At 43.6% G+C, this 26,433-nt stretch overlaps 1 protein-coding gene across 4 annotated transcripts in view; it reads right to left on the reverse strand.

Annotated features, from left to right (window-relative positions):
* LOC309707008 (receptor-type tyrosine-protein phosphatase gamma-like) overlaps positions 1-25,620 on the reverse strand; it is a 410,561-nt gene extending 384,941 nt beyond the window's left edge. For all 4 annotated transcript variants that reach the window (XR_014276854.1, XR_014276855.1, XM_082534088.1 and 1 more), the window contains exon 1: positions 25,027-25,620. Coding sequence is in view for 2 of the 4 variants with exons in the window: in XM_082534088.1 (XP_082390214.1) it covers positions 25,027-25,141 (115 nt within the window). In the remaining 2 variants the exon portion in view is untranslated. The remainder of the gene's footprint in view (positions 1-25,026) is intronic.
* Positions 25,621-26,433: the final 813 nt, after the last annotated feature.

Raw genomic sequence — 26,433 nt, forward strand, 5'->3', positions numbered from 1 at the left:
GACCTGGGGTATACGCTTGGGGAGTGTGATCGTGTGTACAGTGTCTATTTATGTCTGTCTCCACCATAATTGCATATGAGAGCATGAGGGTGGGAATGGATGTTTCCCACTCTCATAGACAAAAACAAACAGGCACACACAGATGTGTGTGCCTGTTTGTTTATGTCTATATGTCAGGTTGGGTATCAGACGCCACCTCTCTGCGGACATCTCAGGCCCTTCAAGGTATGGAGGTCTATCTCCCCCCACCACTCTCCCTGCCGGTGGCGGACTCCCTCAGACATCGGTGCGTTGGTGGGTCTTTGTGTCTGGGGATGGGCGTCCAGGTACACACCAGCTCACTCCTGGTGGCTGCTTGTCGGGGCCTGGAGCCTGGGGCTTGCTCAGGCCCCTTTGGGGGTGGGGTGCCCTCGGCCTCTCGGCCTGGGGCTCGGTCACTCTGGCACAGCTGGCTGCTGGCAGAGCTCACGGGCGCGTCACTGCAACTCCCCCTGGCTTCTACTCAACAGCTGCTGAGTGAGCCCTCATCTGGGACTCTCCTCAGCTCTTTCTGGGACAGTGGCGCGGTTGCCCCTCCATTGGTCTTCCTTGGTCTCTTGTGCTCTGCTGGCCTCTGGATGTCTGGAGACTGGCTCTCCTCCATATCTGCTTCATGCCCTGGAGGACGGGGCTGTGGCTCCCTCCACTTCCTCTTCCCCGCTGTTTTTCTTTCCCTCTTTCTTTCTCCCTTTTCTTTTCCCCAGTCAAGTCTATCCCGTGTTTAGCAAATGAAAATAAAATAAAATAAACAATAAAAGTAAAGGTGAATCAAATAGACCATTACGTCAAGGCTGGGATGGTCCATTTGGTAAAGTAAATCCGTTGGGCATCTTTCTTTGCCTTTAGACAACAATTCTGATGGCAAAAGAACCAAACGGGACAGGGGCAAAAAGAAAAATGCTAAATGCTGGCCAGCTGAAGCTGTTATGGGATACAGTCTAAATTTAATCTGCTGATGATTTTGCTTAGCTGACTGAAACATGTCCCAGAGCATCCACCATAGCTAGGATTACACACTTGAATTAGGATGGGGTAAGAAAACAGAAAGCCTGCAGATATACAGGGATGGTCATTTAGCGGCAGCATACAGAGAACAATAACGTACACGATTTCCACAGCCAGTAAAAAAATGTAAAGCACAATGATAGACAGCATTCAACCTGTTTAAGTCCTGGGGAGGTGCATTCATAAAAGGCAGATCACCATAATCCAAAAAAGGTTGCATATTCTGTGTGATATGAAATATTTGCTGCTTCTGCAACTGTGCTGAATCAGTCTGTTAGAGAATGTGGTGCAGAAGGTGGTGATTACCCAATTCAGTTCAATTGTATTCATACAGCACCAAATCACAACAGCAGCAATGTATATTGTAAGGTAGAGATACTACAATAATAAAGAGAAAACAGAGAAAACGGCAACAATCATGTGACCCCTGTGAGCAAGCACTATGTGACAGTAGGAAGGAAAAATCCCTTTTAACAAGAGGAAACCTCCAAAAGACCATGTGACCATGTGACCAGATGGGGGTTGGGACAGATGTTATCCCAGTGTCACCCTCCACCATAGCTGCAAATGTGTCCAGTTTGCTGGCAGGCACAGAACCAGCCTCCTCATCTGTTTATTGTCATCAACTCCAAGAAGACCAGAAAGCACAAAGGTGCTTGCCACAACAAAATGGTAGAAAATCGTCATGATTTTATTGCACACATCAAAGGTTCTGGAGAAATGGAGTCAGATCATCCTCTTGTTGTATGCAGCTACTGTGTTGCTTTTTCACTTCAGTCTGTTTTTGATGCAGATGTGCAGATACTTAAACTCCTCTGCACCAACTTTCTGTCTTAGGGCAAACACAATCGGTGGAATACTAATGCTTGACAGGGAGAAAACGAGGGACCGTCCCTCTTTTTTCAGTATCCATCAGTTAGTTTTCAATGTATCAGTCAACTGATTACATATTATTACATATTCATCACAAAAATCACAAAACTGGACCCTTCACCAAGATCTAGGTTTAAAGGAGTTAAGGTCGTGATGGAGAGTTAAAACCAGACGAAATAAATGCAGCAGGGCCAGATGTTGTTCTGCAGGCATGTAAGTGAAATCAGCCTATAGGCAGCCTCTAGCAACCTTCAGATTGGTATTTGTCATTATTTTTTTTAAATAGCGCTACAATAACTTGCTTGGAATGAAGCCAAGTGTTAATGACTTTCTGGATCAAACGTGGATCAAAGACTTTTTTTTAGATAAGGAACAAATTATAGCAAATACTGAATTAGCAGCACAGCTGTTCTCTGGCCTCGGGTACACACACTCTAAATTACTTTGCTGTTCTATTCTCCCCATCTCAGCGTGGATCCTAGAAAGTGCTTTAAGAGTGTCAGGCTTGGCTGGCTTCCATTCGATTTCCCCTGCGGGTCATCTATTGGCCTGGGGACGTGGTGAGCAGGAGCGCACAGCCCCGAGGTGATTAACGGAAGAGAAATGGCTGCAGCTTGCAGCATAAATCCAAAAGCGTTTCATGTGGAACATTGGTGCCTGTCAAGCTCTGAGGAATGGGTGAGGCTTCACCCAATCCGGCACTGAATTCCTCCCCCTCTGTGCATTTACTCCCACTTCACAGAGAAATGTTGCAACCCAAAAAATTCTAAAGGATTTTTTTTAATAAACCACAAAGAATGACAAAAAGCTACATTCACACAAACAGCAGAAGAAAAAGTAACAGAGGCTGAGACAGCTAGCGTGGAAACTTACCTGCCCTGGCTGGGGTAATTAGTGAATCCCATCTGCTGAACATCTGGCAAAAGAGTCCAACACCTTGAGCATCCCACTCAGGAAGTTTGACATTTAAAAGCCAGTTGTTTTTTGTCATTATATGACATTTTGTCAACTTTGCCAAAATCACAAATATGGCATAAACGCCAGCTGATGATTCTGCACATGAAAGCAATACATCCTCACATTTTAACACACAGGTCACCACTATGCTTTAGTTCACTTTAGACAACAAAAGCACTTGGATAGGTTTATGTTTTAGACTAACTCACAGCACTCACATCATTTACAACATCACATGAACAAAAGGAATTGAGCCATACTACGCCTGGACTTCATGCGCTTCAGGTCCATTACCACTGCTATATAAAGTAAAGCACCTAGCCATGCAGTCAGCCTTTAAACGAGACGAGGCAGCCTACAGAGAGGAAGTCCTGAAGCTGGCAGCCTGGTGTTCAGAAAACAACCTGGCACTGAACACTAAGAAAACCAAAGAGCTCATTGTTGACTTCAGGAGACACACCACCGACTTGGCCCCCCTCTACATCAACGGGGAGCGTGTGGAGAGGGTCCACACTTTCCGGTTCCTTGGTGTCCTCATCTCTGCTGACATCTCCTGGACAGACAACATCTCAGCGGTCGTCAAGAAGGCCCAACAGCGGCTGCACTTCCTGAGAGTCCTCAGGAAGTACAAGCTGAACTCCAACCTGCTGCTGACCTTCTACCGCTCGTCCATTGAGAGCCTGCTAACCTACTGCATCACGGTATGGTACGGCAGCTGCACCAAAGCAGATAGAGTGAGGCTTCAGAGTGTGGTCAAGACAGCACAAAAGATCATCGGCTGCCCTCTTCCCCCCTGATGGACATTTATTCCTCCCGCTGCCTCAGCAGAGCAGCAAACATTATCAAGGACAGCTCCCACCCTGGCTTCAACATGTTCAGCCTCTACAGGTGCATCAGCACAAAAACCCACAGACTCAAAAACAGTTTCTTTCCCAAAGCCACAACCACCCTGAACTCACACATGCACCGATAACACAGCCTTCTTTTTTTTCTTCTCCTTTTCTCCCCACCTCCTCTGTGGACCACCACTGTGCAATACCAATTCTATGTGCAATAACCCAACTGTATATACACAACACTATTTATTACATATTACTTTTTTTTTAAACCGGCTTATATATTTGTGCATTTTATATATATATATAAAAACACCCAGCACGCCCCTGCGGGCGGTTTATCCTTCAAGCTCGGGTCCTTTACCAGAGGCCTGGGAGCTTGAGGGTCCTGCGCAGTATCTTAGCTGTTCCCAGGACTGCGCTCTTCTGGACAGAGATCTCCGATGTTGTTCCTGGGATCTGCTGGAGCCACTCGCCTAGCTTGGGAGTCACCGCACCTAGTGCTCCGATTACCACGGGGACCACCGTTACCTTCACCCTCCACATCCTCTCGAGCTCTTCTCTGAGCCCTTGGTATTTCTCCAGCTTCTCGTGTTCCTTCTTCCTGATATTGCTGTCATTCGGAACCGCTACATCGATCACTACGGCCGTCTGCTTCTGTTTGTCTACCAGCTGGATAGCGTAGTGGTTAGACTACACGCCTTTGGAACAGAGGATCGCAAGTTCGATTCCTGCCTGGGGCGTCTGTATCCAGTAAGGGTCCTAAGGCTAGACCCCCTATGCTAAGCAAGCCTACCGCAGACATGAGCGAGACAGATAAATATGAAGGCATGCCGGCTCGGACGTCGCCCGGATCAACAAGGTCCGCGTCAGGTGTTGAGGAACCAGGGCACCCTGACGAAAAGTGGGCTACTGGAACAAGAAGGCATCGGTGGGCAAGAGACGAAAACAGGGTGTTGTTGGAATGCTACTACGCAAGTAACCCCGGCGGAAGGGGCTACATGAATAGGATGAGGGACCTATGGATATATATATATCTTTTCACTCTGTTAATACTATTCATATGTATATAGCGCTGCAGAACCGTGCCCCCCCCCCCAGCATGTTTGCACTGAGTAGGAGATGCTCTGTACCTCATTGTACAACTGTATAGTGACAATAAAGGCATTCTATTCTATTCTATTCTAAAGACTTATATAAAAGAATGGGCTTGTTAGATTAAGTGTGATACTGTGATAGGATGCCACTGTTGCAACAAGTCAGTTTCTTCCCTGAAAGATTTAATGGTCAACTGTTAGTAGTAGTATTGCAAAACTGAAACTTTTACAAACAAACAAGCAGTTCATGTAGGTGAACAGGTGGTCCAGTACCTTAATACAGCAGGGGTCTCAAACTTAAATAAGCTGTGGATCTGTAGTCACATGTGAGTAGCACAAAAAACAAACAAATAAACAAGAAAACACCCACAGATATTTCCGAAAATGTAGCATTTTGTTTGTTTGCTTTTTATTTGGAATATTGCATAACAAGACCAAACTGCACGCGTGAATGCAAATTTTGCTCCGGTATTCAACGGTTGCTATGATCATGATGCTTCAGAGGAAAGGTTGCTCTGATGAACACTATTGTGCTCTAACAGCTTTTAAGGATTGTAAGACTTTTGGAAACAAAGCGACTGGACTTCTTTCAGTTTCTTGAAGACTTTTCAAAAAGCTTCTTCAGTTCTAAAACAAACTGGTGAAGAGTCCAAAGTATTAAAACCCTAGTGGGGCTTGTCCTTTCTGAGGGTTGTTGGCCTGCTATTAATCATGTGACTCATCACATTTCCTCTGGGGTGGCTGCAGTTCAGGAGGTAGAGCTGGTCATCTACTGATCGGAAGGGTGGTAGTTCATATGCAAATGATTATTACGTTTTATTTGTCAATAGTTAATACAGATGAGAATTTAAATTTACTTCAATCCAAAAAGTTAATCTGTATTTTAAGTAAGTAAGTAAAATTTATTTATATAGCACATTTCAGAGATAAAAACCACAAAGTGCTTCACAATAAGATCAGACATACAAGTTAAATTAATTAAAAGCCCGTTTGTATAAAAATGTCTTCAGCTGCTTTTTAAAGGAGTCAGTAGAGTCTAGGCAGCGTAAAGACAACGGCAGAGCGTCCCACAGCCTCGGTGAAAAGCTCGATCCCCACGTGTTTTAAACCTGGTACGTGGACCACCAGTAGCCTCTGACCTGAAGACCTAAGTGATGAAGCATGAGGTTTCAACAGGTCAGAGATATACTGGGGAGCTTCACCGTGCAGAGCTCTAAAAGTTACGACGAAAATTTACAGGCAACCAATGAAGAGAAGCCAAAACTGGAGCAATGTGTGACCTCTTGTTTGTACCAGTTAAAAGTCTGAACTGCATTCTGTACAGACTGAAGGCGATCCAGAGCTGGTTTGTTGAGACGCGTAAAAAGACCGTTACAATAATCCAAACGAGAAGAGATAAAAGCACGAATCATCTCAAGTTCTGCCTTTGACACCAGTCTGAGTTTAGAAATGTTTCTTAGATGATAAAAACTGTTCAACAAGTTGTTTAGTGTTTCTCAAGAGACATCGAACTGTCAAATATAACACCCAAGTTTCTGAGACTCGACTGAAATGAAGGGTCTAAAAAACTGATATGCTGCCTAATTTCTGAGAGCATGTGATCAGGTGCAATCAATTTATCAGTATGTGATGTAAGGTATTATCATTAAAATTATTAAAATGTAAAAAATGGCTTGCACATAGCTCATTAACTTTGCACAAAATCACATGATTCCATTATCTGAGCAAAATATTGATCCTCGTCTGCAGAGTGGTATATTTTTAGGGCTGGCATGGTTTGCAGTATTCAAGTGGTAGGGCCCAAAATGACATTTTTTCCCCACAGGAGCCCAAACCCCTGGCAGCACCCCTGCTTACCTTACATGGGATCAGTGGGAGAATTGGCTCGGAGATTGAGAAACAAAAACAAAACATGAAGTCAAGTAAGACAGCTGAAATAGGACAAAGCACCGAAGACAAAGGGAGCTCAAAGCACGACAGACATATAAGATAGAGGATGCGGTCACTAGGGATTAGGAGACAGAGGAGGGCGCCGCTGTTTAAACCACCACCCCCTGGAACAAAGACAAATTGGGCTACGAGCTCATCTGAGAGGCCTCCAAGTCTCTACCTCTCTGAGGAGGAAGCCGGTGTCTCACGCAGAAGTAAGAAATGAAAACGGCTCGACCAAAAGAGGAAAAAGAAAAGAAAGAAGGAAAGTAAAACTTATGAAACAGTTATGTAAAACGTGAGGATTGGTGTCACTGTTACAGCAGATATATTCGTAACATGGTGGCAGCTGCTTCCATTCCACTGTCAGCAGGGATGACTGATGGAAGTGGAGTGAAGTGCACTTTACCACTAACAATGAGAAAGTGTTCTGGGAAACGCAGAAACACCCATGTGCACCTTTCACTGCTGCATCAGAGCGCTGTCACCGCTCCGGAGCGAGCGGGCACCCATCGAGCCTGACAAAAGAACACAGTACTTGAAAGTGGTGACGTGCAGCACAGTGGCAGTGGAGGAGGAACAAGGGCCAGTGGCCAAAGGAAACATCACCTGGCAGCCATCCAAAATGTCAGAGTCAAATCACATTGTGCTGCATCCAACACGACAACTTTGACTATGAGGGCTGAACTCTCTGTGACTTTTCAGGTGCTGTCGTCTTCTTCCCTTTTCTGGAGTCGTCAGCGGTCAGGCTTGTCCTCCACGCCAGCCGACAGACCGTCAGCGTGAGCTGCTGTTGCCAGAGCACAGGTTTGCACTGGTGCAGCATCTCGTTGTGCATCTTGTGCTGTCTCCATGTTGTTGTCTTCACTCTCTTGTTTGTTTTTTTCCCTTTATATTATTTTGGGCCTGTATGCAACCGCAGCCTTCCAGGGTGTCGCTGCATTTGCCAAACAGGATGGGACACAATAAAGAAAGAAGTGTGAGACTGGCTAATAGCTGGAGTGCTTTCATAACGTCAGTGAAAACGAAGCTACATGTTTTGATTGATTAATTCATCTTGTTGTCTTTTTTAGTAACACAGCTACCCACTGGACAAAATTCCCTAATGAGGTTCTACCTGTCACCTCCCTGTGGCTCCTCTGCATTATCAGGCCATGCCAGTTTACTTTCAAACCGCCACCATCATTGCTCTGCTCAAAGACCCCTTTGCAGATCCCGCTCTCTTACACAATTACAGGCCTATTTCCAAACGTCCATTTATCTCCTAAATCTTAATGAAAGCTGTAGTCTGGGGGAGAGTAACGTTTGATCAATTTCAGTGTGCTCTTCAACAGAATCACAGCAGCAACACAGCATTACTGGCAATTCTTCTATGCTTAGATAAAGATCAGTGTACCATTGTCACTGACAGATTACAGAACCGGCTTAGTACCTCACGCACTGTTGAAGTTCTAGTGCTTGGTCCAGAGAGTTTTACTAATGAGGTCAATGAGGTCATTGGCACCAACAATATCAAATCGTCTGCTGAGAACTTTGAGCTTATTTTTTGACTAGAGATTGACTGATCCGACATACAGTATCGGTATCCTGACCTAAATGACTGGATTGGATATCAGGGAGAAATAAAAAATGCAATCCGATCCATTAAATTTCACAAAAGCACCTCACAAAACTTGCGACATGGCGTAACCCAGGTCGGAGCAGTAAGCGTTTGGAGCCTCGCTACGTGCTGCCAAACTGGCATTTCATCGGTATGAAAAAAAAAACAACGTTTGGACCAATGACTGTAGAAAACATGGACGACACGACAGCTCCCCAAAAATGAAGCCAAAACTTCTCTATCGCCCCCTGGTGTCTGGCTGCAGTATAGGTCATAAACCCCGCCTCCTCCACGTTAGTGGATGGGACTGGGGTCAGACTAAAATAAATTTATTCTCCTCAGATAATTTTTTCCAAAGATTCTTTCTTTTGTTTTCAATAGTTCTCATCGCGCTGATTGATGTTCAAGGGGTCTCCTCTCCCATACGTTTGACTCTAATTCCTACCGCGGTGATGTTAAATTGGGGTGAAACGTCATCATAAGAGCTTTGACTGGCAGCTGCAGTCACGGAGAAACTTGCGTATCTCTGTTCGGGAATAGCAGATAGAGCGTAGGCTCTGAGAGGAGGACCAGCGTTTACGCTACGAAAACACGACCAAGTGTTTTAACCTGACAGCCTGAGGTGTTCTTCAGTAAACTGGACTACCCGACAGAAGGACCCGAGGCCCCGCTGCACTTTTTCGGTAAGTTAAACGTGTTTGTAAGCTAATCCGTAACTACAGTCCTTAGCTCGGTCCTGAGACCTAGCTAGCTAAGATGAGCACTTGGCTGTCAGGGTTCGTTTAGCTGTGCAGGTGAATGCATTTACTAAAGAAATCAAGAGAAACACTCCTAAAATGGCGGCGCGTTAGCTAGACGCACACTTCCCTCCTCCGTGAATCTTTGCCAAGACACCTAACGTAATATCAACTTTTGAAGTTAAACTCTAACGGTATCCGCGCTTAGGACTCTTTTATGTCGTCTGCACCAGGTAAATCGGGCAGGGGTCATGGTAAACCCTCACAACCTAAAATTGATTTCGGACCAACTAAACAAAGTGGAAAAGCTAAAGCTAGCGCCATGTCGGAAGAGTCAATTAGCGCTGAAGAGGAAGGACCAAGTCACGCTCCGATTCTTGAAGCTATCAAAGACTTGAAAACCGACTTCTCCAACAGGTTTGACGGAATAATGGCTGCAATTGAGGGAGTGAGAAACGAGGTCGGAGAGTGTAAGGAGCATATTGTAAATGTCGAGACACGCATTTCCGATACTGAGGACACGGTCGATAGCCTTCAGAGAAAAGTCCAGAGTCTCGAAAAGAAAACCAGAGATATGGAGGACAAAGTAATGGACTTGGAAACAAGGGCCAGGAGGGCTAACCTGAGACTGGTGAATTTACCGGAGAAGGTGGAGGGAACGGATGCTTGCGCATTTCTGGAAACCTGGATCCCGGAGACACTGGACATCCCTCTGCGGAAATCAAAGCCATTCCTGGAAAGGGCGCATCGAATCGGCCCGAGAAACGACCCAAACGCCCCCCAAGAACACTGATCATGAAATTCCTGAGCGATAGGGATAAGGCAATGGTGCTGAAAGCGACCAAAATCAAAAAGCAAATACTCTACGAGGACAAACCGGTGCGTTTCTACCCGGACATGGCAGCCGGCATACATAAGATGCAGAAAGAGTTCGACTCATGAGACGACAGCTCCGCGGCATGGGGATAAGACACGGGATGCTTCTCCCCGCCAGGCTCCTAGTGACCTACAAGGATAAAACACTGACTTTTGGCAAACCGGAGGACGCAGAGACTTTCGTTACGCGGATCCAAGCAGAGCGGGATGAATAGCGATACGGATAAAGTTGGTAAAATAATTGAACGTTTTGCTTGGCAGCTAATTCCTGGGGCTACTGTGAACTGATCATTGAAATATATTCACACTGAACATCTGTACATGCCTCCGTTAATTTGTACGGGGGTTAAAGACGCTGGTGATTACCTGCATTGTGAGTATACCCCCCCCCCCCCCCCCCTTTTTTTTCTTTTTTCTTTTTTTTTTTTTCTTTTTTTGGGGGGGGGGGGGATCGATTACTTTTTGTTTTCCAGGAGGACTCTCTGAGTTATAGTTACATTTAAATAGAGTTAAAGCACAGTAGACCCCTAACATTTAATTTATTTACATGAGTATATTTGGGATAGCAATAAATTCCTGGCAAAGCAATTAAGCAATTATTATTTGTATGTAAAAGCTAACAATGGAGGGAGTGTTTAGGTTTAGGATAAGTCAATATCAATAATGTTGGATCATTCCTCAATAACTGTGGACTGGTCATTAGCATTACCGGAGTGTGTAGTAAGGAGAAGGGGAAACTGGCCCTTAGGTCAGAGGGGTTGTGTTCAATGGTTGATGCAGTTAGAAGCATCTGTGTTGTCTGCATTGTTTTGGTTGTCTAAAGGTACACTTCTATATACTAGCATGAGAAGATCATCTGAAAATTGCAGCTATGTCCAATGTTTTAGAAATTAAGATGACATCGTGGAACTGTAGAGGGCTGCAAAAACTTAAAAAAGTTAAACAAGTGATGAGAAGGTTAAAAGATATGCATTCCAAAATAATTTTTCTCCAAGAGACTCATCTTACTGGAAAAGAGGACTTAAAGATTAAGCGGAGATGGCAGGGAGAGGTATTTTCAGCACCATTTAACTCCCAAGCGAGAGGGGTTTTGACTCTAATACACAAGTCCGTCCCCTTTAATGTTTGTAAGGTGATTGCAGATAGGGTGGGAAGGTATTTGATTGTTCAGGGTACTCTCTATACAGAACCTCTGATTTTAGTTAATATTTATGCCCCAAATAAGGATGAACCATCTTTTTTTAATAACCTGTTCTGCACGCTGTCAGCACTCAGTGGTCAATATATTTTAGCGGGAGACTTCAATTGCACTCTGAACCCAAGTATAGATAAATCATCACATTTAGACAAATCTCATAGCCAGAGTAGGGAAACCATTCTTCAGTTTGCTAAGGAATTAAATCTTATGGATATATGGAGAGACAGGAATCCTGGTGTATCGACATATTCATGTTATTCTAGCACACATAAATCATACTCACGAATAGACTACTTTTTGATCTCAGCAAGTCTGTCCTATCAAGTGAACGGTTGTGATTATGGCAGTGTCCTTATCTCAGACCATGCCCCAGCCAGTCTGGTCTATTTGGATCCAGGGCTAGTACGAGATCCCCCAAAATGGAAATTTCAGCAAAAATGGATAAAGGACAAAGACCTACTGGCGTACCTTGACAAACAAATTACTGATTACTTTGAGCTCAATACTTCTGAAACATCTTCGTGTATTAGATGGGAAGCATTCAAAGCCTTCATTAGAGGCCAAATAATTAGCTTCAGAAGCTCAAAATCTAAGAAGGCCAGACAAAAGCTGAAATTATTGGAATCAAAAATTAAAGCTACTGAGGATATGTACTTTAAGAACCCCTGTCCCAAGCTGCACCAAAGTTTGCTGTTATTAAGAACCCAATATAATGAAATCTCAGCTTCAAAAGCTACAGCTAACTTATTAAAACTTAAGCAGTCCGTTTTTGATCAAGGGGAGAAATCAGGTAAAATTCTGGCTTGGCGTATAAAACAATTCCAATTGGAAAGATCAATCATTGCACTTAAAAATGATAAAGGGGAAACGATCTCTGACCCTGCTGCAATAAGTGACTCTTTCAAGGCCTATTATGAAAGGTTATACAGTTCTGACTTAAACCCAGGTGACCCCAATTTTTTCTCTTTTCTTGACAATATGAATATCCCCAGAATAGAAGAAGAGGAATCCTTGAGACTGGGGGCTAAATTGACTCTGGACGAAATCTCAGAGGCAATAATGAGTATGAATTCTGGAAAGGCTGCAGGGCCAGACGGTCTGCCAATTGATATCTATAAAAAGTTTGTATCCAAATTAAAGGCACCCCTTTTGGAAATGTTTTCTGAATCTGCTCAAAAGGGGATACTCCCACCCACTCTGAGAGGGGCCTTAATTACACTTCTTCCCAAACCTGGAAAATCGAATGATAAATGTGAAAACCTGCGGCCAATTAGCCTCTTAAACTCAGATTTAAAGATACTCTGTAAAATTCTAGCAAAGAGACTGGAGGGCCTTTTGCCAGACATCATCAAGGAAGATCAAAATGGGTTCATGGTTGGGCGTCAGGGATTCCACAATGTTCGACGAGTGTTAAATATTTTACACGAGCAAGGGGGGTCTTCAGATACAGCTTTCTTGGCACTAGATGCAGAGAAGGCTTTCGATAGGGTGGAATGGCCCTATTTGCTTGAGGTTCTTGGTCGCTTTGGTTTGGGAGTGGGATTCTGTAACTGGGTCAGGCTTCTATATAATAACCCATATGCAGAAATAATTACCAATAATGTTATCTCAAAACCAGTTGAGATTGGAAGAGGTTGTAGACAAGGTTGCCCCCTATCCCCCCTTTTATTTATAATTGCAATTGAGCCACTTGCTATTGCTGTAAGAGAACACTGTGTGATCACGGGTATAGAGATCGGAGGGCTCGACCATCGAATAGCTCTTTATGCTGACGATGTGATCCTCTTTCTTAAAAATCTGGGAAAATCTATTCCAGCCATTTTAGACCTAATTGGAAAATTTGGACATATTTCTGGTTATAAAATCAATAAATCAAAATCTTCTATAATGCTTTTGAACTCAGAAGAAAGGATGAATCCACCTAAATACACCTGCCATTTTAGAAATGTGAATCAGTTTACTTATCTAGGTATTCAGATTGTCCCGAAATTGGAAGAGGTGGTGAACCATAATTATAGTCCAATTATGACTGACATATCCAAATCAGTGGAGAGATGGTCGAGTCTCCAAATTTCACTGATTGGTAGAATAAATATACTAAAGATGAACGTGCTCCCTAAGCTTCTGTATCTGTTTCAGAATATCCCCTTGCCACCTCCCTCAGACTTTTTCCTTAAAATAAGAAAACTGTTTAATCAGTTTTTATGGAATAACAAACGTCCCAGACTTCGCTTATCACTTTTGTACTTGCCCTTTGATGCAGGAGGGCTGCAATGTCCTAACATGGTTTGGTATTACTGGGCAGCCCAGTTAAGAACTATAATGTTCTATTATGCTGCAGAAAAGCCCCCCGCATGGAGAACTATTGAGTCTCTCTCTCTTAGGCTTCCACTTCCTACATATGTATACTCTGATAAATATAATAAACTCAAAGACATTACGCTTAATCCTATAGTTAAAAACATGATTTATATCTTACATGTCACTCAAAGATATTTAAACGTAAAATCTCCCCTCTCTGTTTTTAGCCCGATTTGGGGCAACAATTATTTTGCCCCAGGTAGGGCGGATGGTGGTTTTAAAATGTGGGCAGACTCGGGGCTGGGACTGGTGAAGGATGCTTTCGGGGGTGATGGAAGACTTTTAAGTTTTGAACAACTAATCTCTAAATTTAATATTCCCCGAAAGCACTTTTTCAAATACCTACAGTTTAGGAGTTTTATCAGGTCTTATCATAATGATTTTACACATATTCCCCCGCTGTCCACATTAGAGAAAATCCTAACCAAAAACCCCAGTGGTAGAGGGATGATATCTGAATTATATAACTTGATGATGACATCCTCTCCTGATTCATCTGCTGCTAAGCTTGAAGCTTGGAGGTATGACTTACAGGAGGACTTGACAGTGGAACAATGGAGTAGAGCATGTAAGCTAGCCCAAACACAGACAGGGAACACACGTCTAAAATTGCTACAATTTAATTGGTTGATGAGAGTGTACATAACACCAGAAAAACTTAACAAATTTAATATGCAGATTCCTGATATCTGTAATAGATGTGAAGAAGATAAGGGCACATTGCTCCACTGTTTATGGTCATGTCCAAAAATAAAGGAGTTTTGGGAAGAGGTTGGAGCAATGATAAAAGAGATTTTGTCAATTAAACTTGTGATGGATCCCAAACTTTTCCTACTGGGATTATATCCTGTAGGGTGTAACATAGATCATTTTGAAAAAATCTTCATAAACATGGGAATACTACAAGCAAAGAGAGTGATAGCTCTAACGTGGAGGAGTCTTGGCAAACCAAGTATTTCACATTGGTTCAAAGAATTGTCTTTATGTTTACCATTAGAGAAAATTACATATACTCTAAAAGATAAACAAGAAATTTTCCAGAAAATTTGGGGGCGCTACATCCAGTATATTGGGAATAAAGCTCTATCTGGTTTACTGTGTGAGACAGGGACAGCCTAGCTATTCCCTGTACAGGACCACAACCATATGCTGCAATCTGAAAATTATTCTTTAAAATCTGTCAGAGGTCTCATGGACTCAAGTGCTTTCATTGAATGTACCTTGTGTTTCGTTTATTGTGTAAATTTGTTTGTGTATGTACTTTATATATGTATATATGTAAAACTTTAATAAACATAATGTTGAAAAAGAAAAAAAAAAAAAGAAATCAAGAGAAACGCTCCAGGCTGCTCAGTCACAATTACTGTTACTGTACTTTTATTACAAGTATTATACTGTAAAAGCAACAGACGGCACCCTGCTTCAGCTCCTGTACAGAGCTGAATATTAAATATGTGCAAACAACAGCATATTTTCAGTCTCCACATCTGTAAAGACAGGGACAGTAACTGCGTGTGTGTATAAAACCTGCAGATAGTCAGATTAACAGTATTTTGTCTCTATCTGTCAATGATCTGGCATGACGTGAAAAAAGGCACATACCTTTGACGTTGCGTGACAAACTCTCTATTCCTCGTCCACACATGAACGCAAAAACTGAGTTTTAAAAAATCACCGAGGTCAAAAGGTCCAAATCCATAGACACAGCTGCATTTTCAAAAGTACCCGTGTAGGTGTGACCGTAGCGTAAAAGAGTTAGTAGTTTATTTTCTTGCTACCTGTAATTTATTGCAGCTTACTTGTATTTGCTCAATTGTTTACTAAATGTTTGAGGTGTGAAATAAACCGCAATGGAGTTTGAAAACAAAATATGGGCATGTGTGGTTGGAGTATGTGTTTGTGCGGGCGGGGGGTTAGGTGGTGATGGGCCCGAACATTTTTCTTGTAAAACAAAGGGGGGGGCAGCAAAAGAAGTTTGGGAACCACTGGAGTAGGCTATCCCAGAGAAGTAGAGCAAGTGTGTAAGTTCATCTCTGAATGTTGGTAAAGCATTCCCACGTTAAGCTTAAGAACCGATATATGGAGCTCAGATGTCTGTGCGTTGTCATTGCTAAGCCTGACCGTACAATGAAAAGACTCGAGTTTCACTTTGAAAAAAACAACTGTGCTCCAGGCTAAACAGTTCTGTGGTTCAAAAAAAAGAAAAAGAAAAACATGAGTGTTGTGAAGCCGTGTTTGCATTTATTTGCACTGCTTTCCACTCTGGAAGTCTATTTATGTTCATCTTTAAGTATGAAAGGGTCCATTATACAACTTGTTTGGTTTTTTTAAGTTGTTTAATATAAACATTATTTTGTGCTGATATTGCACTTCTTTTTTCAGAAGGCAAGGCAAGTTTATTTATATAGCACAATTCAACAACAAGGTGATTCAAAGTGCTTTACAGAGACATTAGAAACAAAAACAAATAAAAAGCATGATTTAAAATTTATTAAAACAAGCAAACAAACTAACTAATTAACAAACAAACAAAACAGATAAAATCAGTAGTTAAATGTAAGTTTTGAAATTTAAGCTTAAAGTGTGGATTTGGTGCTTTATTCAAATGCAGCTGAGAACAGGTGAGTCTTCAACCTGGATTTAAATAAACTGAGTGTTTCAGCTGATCTGAGGCTTTCTGGGAGTTTGTTCCAGATATAAGGAGCATAAAAGCTGAATGCAGCTTCTCCGTGTCTGGTTCTGACTCTGGGAACTGATAAAAGACCGGATCCAGATGACCTGAGGGACCTGGAAGGTTCATACTGGGTCAGAACCAAAGATCTGCATAAAATTGCATTTTAAATTACTTTTTGAATATTACTTTAAACACTTAGACTTAAAGTTCTGCTAAAAGTTTAAATAAAAAGAGCAGTGTTGCTGAACCATGAAATATTTTGGTGCAGTGTATTTTTGCATACAAGTGTAACAGAATAGCTTTAGTGTTTTGTTTTTTTAAATTTGAGTATGAACTTATACAAAATGCAGCAAGATATTTAAAAAAAAACAGTTTTATTGATTATAAAAGACTGTATCAGATTCATATCAGTATCGGACATAAAAAAGTGGAATCGTGCATCTCTATTTTTGACTAAAAATGAATTTTGAACATTTTATTAATAACATAAAACTCTACATCACCCCTGCATATACAGCTGAGCTACTGAGACCTTATACCCACAGCATCTCCAATTGTCTGATCAGAGTCTCCTATTTGTTCCACACACTGATTTTAAAACCAGAGGTGAACAGCGTTCTTCAGCCAATCAGGTCCTAGCGAATAAAATCTCATTTCTATACGTTACATTTTTCCCCATTATTCATGGTTTTGTGGTCTGCTAATATAAATGTAAAGGATTCTGCATGCAGGAATCAATGAAACACTGCGTTTGTACACGTGTACACACATAGGGCAAGGCAATATGGCCAAAAATGTTTATCACGATATATATTTGAAAATTTGCGATAACGATATAACTGACGATATAATTGACGCGAGACAAAATACGTTACAACTCCACAAATTTATTAGTGCAAAAATCCCCCATCAATTCATTTTTTACTTAAACAAGCAGCTGTTTTTTATGTGTATTAATGCTATGTAAAAATTTAACAGTGCAAATGCAAATTCCTTGCTGACAATTTAACATTTTCAGTAGAAATGGGCTGAAATATCCTGAGCATAACCATGTATAATATCCACAAAAGTTAAAAAGAGGTGTTTTGCAACATGAAACTGCAGTGTGCCACATAAACAGGTCAAATACATATTTTTCAGACCATTTTGTGCACCGGATTATAAGGCGCATTAAGCAAAACAAAACAGTGGGATAAGTCAAACTTAACTCAGCTCATTCTTCTTGCTTCCTCCACTTCTGTACCATTGATTCATTAATGCTGAATTCTCTCACAGCTGCTCTATTCCCATGTTCTACTGTGTGACTGATAACCTTGAGTTTAAAATGGGCTTCATACGCATGTCTCTTAACAGGTGCCATTTTGGGGTCCTTATACACACAATGCGGTAATATTATGTTGACGCTAGAGCAGGGCGATATCACCAAAAATAAAAAAGAGGCCTCTGAGGCCGTCACAACTGCCCTGTGACAGAGGTTGTCTGAGAGAATATTGGGAGCAACAACATCATGAAGTCCAAAGAACACACCAGACAGGTCAGGGATAAAGTTATTGAGAAATTTAAAGCAGGTTTAGGCTACAAAAAGATTTCCCAAGCCTTGAACATCCCACGGAGCACTGTTCAATCCATCATTCAGAAATGGAAGGAGTACGGCACAACTGTAAACCTACCAAGACAAGGCCGTCCACATAAACTCACAGGCCGAACAAGGAGAGCGCTGATCAGAAATGCAGCCAAGAGGCCCATGGTGACTCTGGACGAGCTGCAGAGATCTACAGCTCAGGTGGGGGAATCTGTCCATAGGACAGCTATTAGTCGTGCACTGCACAAAGTTGGCCTTTATGGAAGAGTGGCAAGAAGAAAGCCATTGTTAACAGAAAACCAGAAGAAGTCCCGTTTGCAGTTTGCCACAAGCCATGTGGGGACACAGCAAACATGTGGAAGAAGCTGCTCTGGTCAGATGAGACCAAAATGCAAAAAGCTATGTGTGGAAAACTAACACTGCACATCACTCTGAACACACCATCCCCACTGTCAGATATGGTGGTGGCAGCATCATGCTCTGGGGGTGCTTCTCTTCAGCAGGGACAGGGAAGCTGGTCAGAGTTGATGGGAAGATGGATGGAGCCAAATACAGGGCAGTCTTGGAAGAAAACCTCTTGGAGTCTGCAAAAGACTTGAGACTGGGGTGGAGGTTCACCTTCCAGCATCAACGACCCTGAACATAAAGCCAGGGCAACAATGGGATGGTTTACAACCAAACATATCCATGTGTTAGAACGGCCCAGTCAAAGTCCAGATCTAAATCCAATCCAGAATCTGTGGCAAGATCTGAAAACTGCTGTTCACAAACGCTGCCCATCTAATCTGACTGAGCTGGAGCTGTTTCAAAGAAGAATGGGCAAAGATTTCAGTCTGTAGATGTGCAAAGCTGGTAGAGACAAACCCTAAAAGACTGGCAGCTGGAACTGCAGCAAAAGCTGGTTCTACAAAGTATTGACTCAGGGGCTGAATAATTACGTACACCCCACTTTGCAGTTATTTATTTGTAAAAAATGTTTGGAATCATGTCTGATTTTCGTTCCACTTCTCACGTGTGCACCACTTTGTGTTGGTCTTTCACCTGGAATTCCAATAACATTGATTCATGTTTGTGGCTGTAATGTGACAGAATGTGGGAAAGTTCAAGGGGGCCGAATACTTTTGCAAACCACTGTAAGTCAAACGTTACACAACTCATTCTTCTTGCATCATCTACTTCTGTACCATTGATTCATTAATGTTGAATTCTCTCGCAGCTGCTCTATTCCCATGTTCTGGACCTGAAAACAGGGTTTGGTTTCGTTCTATAATACTGAACTTATTTATGACGGTTTGAACTTTGAGAGTGTTTACACAAGAGAGAAAAGTGTGAAAATGTTCATGCCTGTCTGAGAAAAGTGTGTAGTGAGGGGTTTTACAGCCTTAAAACATTTATAATAATTGTAAAAAATAAAGTTGGCTACTTTGCGGATTTCACCTATTGCGGGTTATTTTTAGAAGGTAACTCCCGCGATAAAGGCGGGACCACTGTATTGGATGGAAATTCACTCTAACTTCTCTCAGTCAAACAAACTGGCTGTTCTTTGGCAGCTTTTTCAGTTTTCAGGAGCGCAGAGCTGAAATAATGATGATGTTTCATTCTTGTGTTAGAGGGAAATCTTTTTAGTTTCTTTGCACCCTGATCTCACAGTAATGCATGATGTGCCCATGGCATGACATTGGTATGGTATCAGCATGCGGGGTATAACGTCAAACTTTGGACAGTATGCAATGATATAGTATGACAGAGGTAGAGGCAATGGTACCACAGTGGCAAAGAAGGGTAGAGGAGGAATGTGCTGCTTTCTGCCACACTAAGGGCTGGTTCTCAATTTTTGACTGATTTTTGAAAGTGCAGGTGTACGGCCATGCTGCTTTTTAATCAGCATTTCAATAATAAATGAGACTAGATTCCAAACAGGGACAAAGGCTGAGTTTTGTCTGTGTGATGACAGCTGTACTGTAGCATGTACGGTGCACGCTCAACGCTGGTACAAGCTGAGCACGTTGTGATGTCACAGTGGCTCATAACACTACCGGTTACCTTGGTTAATGTTTCATCCATCATCGCGTCACAAAGCTGACTTGGATCAGGCCATTTTTCACGAGTGAACTTTGTGATGAAATTTCAAAAATGAATTTAACATTTATTTGCATCTGTGTTTTAACTGTCTCATATTTTCTACATCAGATGTTTTTTGCAAATTGTTCCAGAAAAAATTTATCGTGTGATTTATCTGAGAAAAAAAGTCACACTAACGATAAAGTCTGAAAAATATCTGCTTCAGAAACATTATGGTGATAACAGCATGGGCAAGGAGAACATATGGCTCCTGCCGCCAGCAAACGAGACCTAGCAAAGCAGAACGAAAGCAGCAGAGATGGAGGGCTACACTGCAGGTGGAAATAGCTGCTACGGGCTGGATGGAGCTTCCTCTGGAAAATATACTGGGCAGCACAGCCCCTCCAAATAACCTGACGTAGAGCTAAAACTGTACAGGAGGAAAAGAATGGAGATCCTTTTGGAGCCAGCAGGACTGCTCTGTCCTTCCAGTCTACACTCCTTACTCACGTAGCAATCAGAAGAACAGCCTGAACAAGTGGACTCTGCAGTGGCACGCTCAGCCGAGCAGGCTCACAGCAGAATAAATGATGCTGCACACTTGGCCTCCCTCACCACATTCTACAGATATCATTAGTGCCTCTGCGCTTAATATCATTATTGCTATTGTTATCATTATCAGAACTATTTATCTGTAGTCCCCCTGTGTGCAGCGAGCAGCACACTTTCCTGCTAAAAATCAATAGTGATTTAAAGAGGATGCTTCTTCTTCTGTCCTCATTAATCTGGCTCCCGATGCCTCTCCTGTTGCTACCTCCTCATGACAAAACCACATCTACCAACTGCCTGACACCACCCCTGCGCGCGCACACACACACACACACAGAGCAGTATCTTATAATCAGTCTATTAAGGAGAGCAGGGGTGCCGTGCTGATGATAAAGTGACCTGTGAGCCGGTGTGCGTTCCCCACTCCGGCCACAGCAGAGGACAGATAACAGCTCAGTGAGCACCAAGATGATGATGATGATAATGTTAGAAACCCAAGGCCACGGAGCATATCCAGCCCCATCCTAAATGTCAGCCGTCTTCCTGCATTACTGTGACTACGAGGCTTGTGACACGCAGGCCTGCCTACAGTTATGAGCCTGGCCCCTGTATTTTAGTATTTATTTATTTATTGTCATTGTCAAGAACAATGAAATTGCGTTTGGGGCTTCCATACAACCCCCAGAAAAAGAAGAAAATAATAAATACCCCTTAAAACCCAAGTGTACATATTTAACCCAGTGTGACTCCAATGCAATAAGACAATCCTTAGCAATAATGTTCGTAGAAATTCAGACAAAGACCTGAGAAACATGACAAAATACAACAATGCAACCCATTCAATATTATTGTACTGTGAGATATGATATCAGATATGATAGTTATCTATTTAAGAAAGAGGGGGGGGGGCAGGAGGGGGAAGAGAATAAAGATATGATGCACCAATGCAGACCAGTTCATTGCTATTAAGAAGTTGGATATGGTTATTGTCCGTGAGAGGGGGGCAGAGAGTTCAGGAGCCTCACAGCCTGTGGATACAGGCTGTTGGCCAGTCTGGATGTTCTGGCCTGTATAGACCTGTACCTTCTCCCTGAGGGCAGCAGATGGAAAAGGTGGCGCGCAGGGTGATGTTGGTCCCGCAGGATACTGTGCACCCTCCTCAGACAGCGAGTGGGGAAGATATTACTGATCTCTGGCAGACTTGTTCCAATAATTCTGCCAGCTTCTTTCACCACCCGCTGGAGTGCTTGCTGATCGGCCTTGGTGCAGCTGGGGAACCACACTAGAAATCCATACGTCAGAACGCTGCTGATGGCACAGTTGTAGAAGTTCAACATCAGAGATCTGGGAATGTGTGCGCTCCGCAGTCTCCTCAGGTAGTAGAGGCGCTGTTGGGCCTTCCGTGCAACTGAGGTGATATGGTTGCCCCAGGACAGGTCCTCGGTCACAGTTACCCCCAAGAATTTAAAACTGCTCACCCTCTCCACCGCCTCACTGCCAATGAAGAGAGGCAGATGGTTGTTATGGCCCCTCTTCCGGAAATCTACAATGATCTCCTTGGTCTTTTTGGTGTTTAAGACGTTGTGAGCATATCCACTGTGACAGATGAACGGAGAGTTAGAGAGGAACGAGATGGAGATAGATGGAGGAGCAGGGGGTGGTGCTTGTGGGAAAGGTGTGCTAGCTTTACAGATGACAGTGACTCTTGTGTTTCTCCCTGTCAGCTTGCAGAGAATGCATCAGGCTAAAGGACCAACCGACCTCTGTGTGTTTGGTTAACCCGGGGCTGACGGGTGGCACCGTGACGGGGTGTGACAGTGCACACCACAGATGGGAAAGCAAACGTGATGCCCCGTGTCAGCAAGCAGACACCCTGCAGTGACAGCCACTGCTCTCAACACCCCAACCAACAGAGAAGCACAGCGAGCACATGTTTGTGGCTACAAACAGCCCACTATGAGGGCGAGGGGGCACTGACAGCACTCAGGTCAGTTTTGCAGACATAACAGCACAAAGTACGCGTGCTTCTGACGGTGCCGCTACACACTGGACGAGCATTGTAAGAACTAGTGAACGGACACGGGACAAGTTCTTTCTATCCAACATTCTCACACATTCACACTGGATGGGCGTGATACTTGCAGCGAGTATCACGCCCATCCAGTGTGAAGCAGCCAGGGATCGAACCAGCAACCTTCAAAGCTCTCGTTCCTGAGCCACAGCCACGCCCACTATAAGGCGTGACAGAGTGATCTGTCTGTGACAGGACTGTATTACAACCAGGATGTTGAAGAATTTTGAATTTGTTTGCACTTTCCTATTTGAACTCCTGGATGTATTTGCACAGAACTCTGAGGAGAAGCTCGCTGTGTTTCTCATGTTTAGATCATTTGCTGCTCTGTGGGGTTTCGGCTGATTTCACAGACACTGGCGTGATCCACGTTTGCATGTTTCTCCGTACAGCGAATGGGAAAGTAAGCAAGCCAGAGGCTGTCAATGCCGATACCCAGCAGGACAGCAGCTCGTCTCTGTTTCTACTGCGTCTGTCAGCCATTCGACAGCGAGCCGCCACCTTGGGCTCACTATCATGACAGCTGCATGGGTCTGAGTCGAGAGCCGGTCAAGCAGAGACAGAGAACAGACAGAAACATATTAGCACTGTGCACATTTTCACACGCTCCATCCTTAGATCCACAAAAAGGAGACGGTTTGTGATTGCAGGACGAGTTATTATGTTTGAGAAGACAAAGCATCACGCAGCTAATTTTGACTTTTGTCGGATAAATACGTTTCCTGGCCAGATGTCACACACCCTGAGACTTTCTTTTTTTAGCTTCAGTATTTCCTCTGAGCAGAAACTGAATCTTTGTGTGTTCAAGGAGTCCAAGTATACGTTCTCCACCAGTGGGTCAGTGGGTCCCTCTCACTCTCCCTGCACTCTGCTTTTCTCTGGATCTGTGATCAGATTGTGATTGACATGAGCGTCTGAGATAAACTTTAACTTTCTACGTCTGAAAATCCGTCAGTCGCTCCCAAAGTGTCACTAGCACTGGTACGGTTTGTTCGAGCAAAGGCACGCTACTGCTCAGTACAGCAGTCCCAGAAACTCTCCCGTGAGTGTGTTTTGTGATATCTGACACATCAGAGCTAATGTAGTTGAGCTTGAAAGTAGGCTAATACTGTCTACCACTGACACTCCCACACACCTTACCAATCTGAGCCATAGTCTCAGTAAACCTCATCACTCGGGCAACTCACACATGGACTCTTTTCTTTGCACTACGTCTGAGCACTTTGCAACTATTTTGTTCTCAATTGTGTGCTTTTCTACTATTTCTACTATATTTCTCCTGCTTGTCATTTGCTGCTGTCTAATAATGTGCATGAGCACCCACAATTTCACTGTACACGTACAATGATAATAAAAGGCTATTTCAGTCTATTCTTTTTTAACTAGCAGCTCTGAAAACGTGTCATATCCACAGACGGCCACAGGACTTCTACATCAGCCTGGCTCCTCAGGGTGGGGGTCTGGGAGCCAAACAGAGTTTACTGTAAGGTAAAGGGCCCAATGGGGTCAGTGGTTTTCTTCTCATGGCAGGTTATGTGAAAAATGTGTGTTCACCCATAGCATTACGGGGATGTGACTCAACACAGCATAAATGCTGCACTTTGAATGTGGCCGCTGGCTTCTTCTTTGTCATGTTACCTGCACACTGTGGGCCCTTCCTTGACACTACAGCATCCAAGCGTGCCACAGGAAATGCCTTTGTTGACATCCCATGATACAGGTACGTATCGGCATATACCATTATCCAACATCTTTCAAACGTAGGTACACCTTCTGGTGCTGAACGCCTGCAAACAACAAAGGCTCGTTGCTTTGTTAGATATTACTGCATACGAGTGGAATACGTGTGAGCCTTTTGTGGCTGAGTGGGTGGTAATTACACATCTATAGCTTCTGTTGGGCTGACAGCCCGGAAAGTGTTGAATGTCTATTTGCAGCATCTTCCACAGTTGAAAGAGTGCAGCGTGGTCAAGGTCAAATTCGATTTGTGGGCTTTATTTCTGAATGTGATCACACACTTGTCCTCTTCTACCTTTGAGAAGACAAAGAACAATCTGTGGTACAAGTATTGCTTCCTAACAAGTGAAGGGTTTAGGTCCGGTGTTGGAGGTGAGGGTAAAATTGCCTCATAGAACAGCTGGAGAGGCCTAATAAAAAGACAGAGCAGGACATTTTCCACCGTTCACTGTAAAGCAGGCGTGCAGTGTTACAATCAGGTGCTGTGGGTCTAGTGTCAGCCCAAACACAGACATCAGGTCTGCCTCCCCCACACAGATTAGAGCCTCACTGCAGTGGGGCTGTGTGAACGCGTCACAGCCCCACTGTCTCGCTCCAGGGTGAGCCGGCAGGTAACAAGCCATCACATCATCACATCCAAGCCAAACCGAGCCCACTCTGCTGGTGTGGACAGGTGAACCGAGTTCCTCCAGCAGACGGAGCGCGGGGTTGTAACGCTGTGCTAGGAGTGTGCGTGAAGGGACACAAACAGGTCACGGACCAGAGACAGACAATTATTCAGTGAATAATTGTGGTCGTGTGTGGAACAGAAAGCCCGTGTTGGACGTGTGCGGATGAAACTTACCGGGATGACTGTGGGCCCCACGGAGCACGAAGGCTGCAAACACGAGAGGTAAAATCCAGCAACAGCACGACCGCAGTAGTGTCCACATGGCAGGGATGTGCGCGTCCACATGCATACAGCACCCACGAACAACTGTTGACTCTCCGTCCTCACCGTCCACTCAGTGACCGCGCAGCAGGCAAGATGCAGGCGGACGGACCCACAGAGGTCCACACTATTCCCTTCTTATCATACCACTCGCGCGGACGCTGGTGTCTCCGGGAAAGCGCGCGTGTGCGTGTGCACGCAGCTCCTCAAAGCGTTCTCTGGCTTGTGTGGCTGCGGCGGTGGAGGTAGCGCTGTTTAGGCACAGGGACAGAGAACAGTCGGCGCTGGAGCAGCGGGGAGGGTAGCTTTCATCCCTCCACCCATCCACCAAGTAACAAGCGAGCCCTACTCTGCTACACGCTTCAAACGGCCAGAGAGAGAGAGAGAGCGGTCAGTCCTCTGGATCCTAGCGCCGGGGAGGAAGCGCGCACTCTGAGCACACGCACAGATAATTAGAGATGTTCCATCTCCACAGCTTCGGTGTGTGTTCACAATTAAAGGATTGCACCTCCGCCTCAGGTTTGTCTTGGAATGAGTGCAGCGACCGTGGTTATTCAAACAAAATTAACAAAGCCTTGAAATTATAGAACGCTAGGACCGCCGTAATGAATGAATTAAATACACCATTAAATAATTATTTAAATGTGTCAATAATTAATTGAAATTGAAAATAATTAATTAAAACGGGAAATAATTAATTAAATAAATAAATATTTTTGACACATTTAATTAATTAATTATTGACACATTTAAATAATTATTTAATGGTGTATTTAATTCATTCATTTTGGCACACTTGATTCCTTCAGGTCTCACCATGAATTTATTTTATCTGTCAGCCTCACCCATCAAACCCAGGGGGCGGGGTTAACACTGATCGAGTCAAAACCATTGCTTTGGCCTGGTGGCCGTTGTTTTTAAAAGGCGTTTCTGCACACCAACAACCGGCATGTGGAAACGAACAGAACTGAACTTTGAAAAACCCTGTTTGTGTGTCACCAAATACCGCTTTAATATTTTTTAGCTGAGAATGTAGCGGTTTAATCTTAGATATCTGGTCGGTTTGTCAAGATACAGCCTCTTTGCAAAAGTGCTTCGATAATTTCGGAAATGTCTTCCCAGCCCAGTCTCAGGGCAAAGCGTGGGATAGACCCACTCGCCTCCCAAGCAATCGAGCTGTTATTAGCACCGACAAAGCGCAGGCCTGGTACACAGCTGTACAGCTGTAACCCCCGCAGTATGGAACTCCAAAGTGTTCAAAATTAAATAAATAAATAGGTCAAGATGAAATAAATAACTATGTGAATAAATAAGACACAG

Source organism: Aulonocara stuartgranti (assembly GCF_965226115.1).
Source record: "Aulonocara stuartgranti genome assembly, chromosome: 5".
Taxonomy (NCBI): domain Eukaryota; kingdom Metazoa; phylum Chordata; class Actinopteri; order Cichliformes; family Cichlidae; genus Aulonocara; species Aulonocara stuartgranti.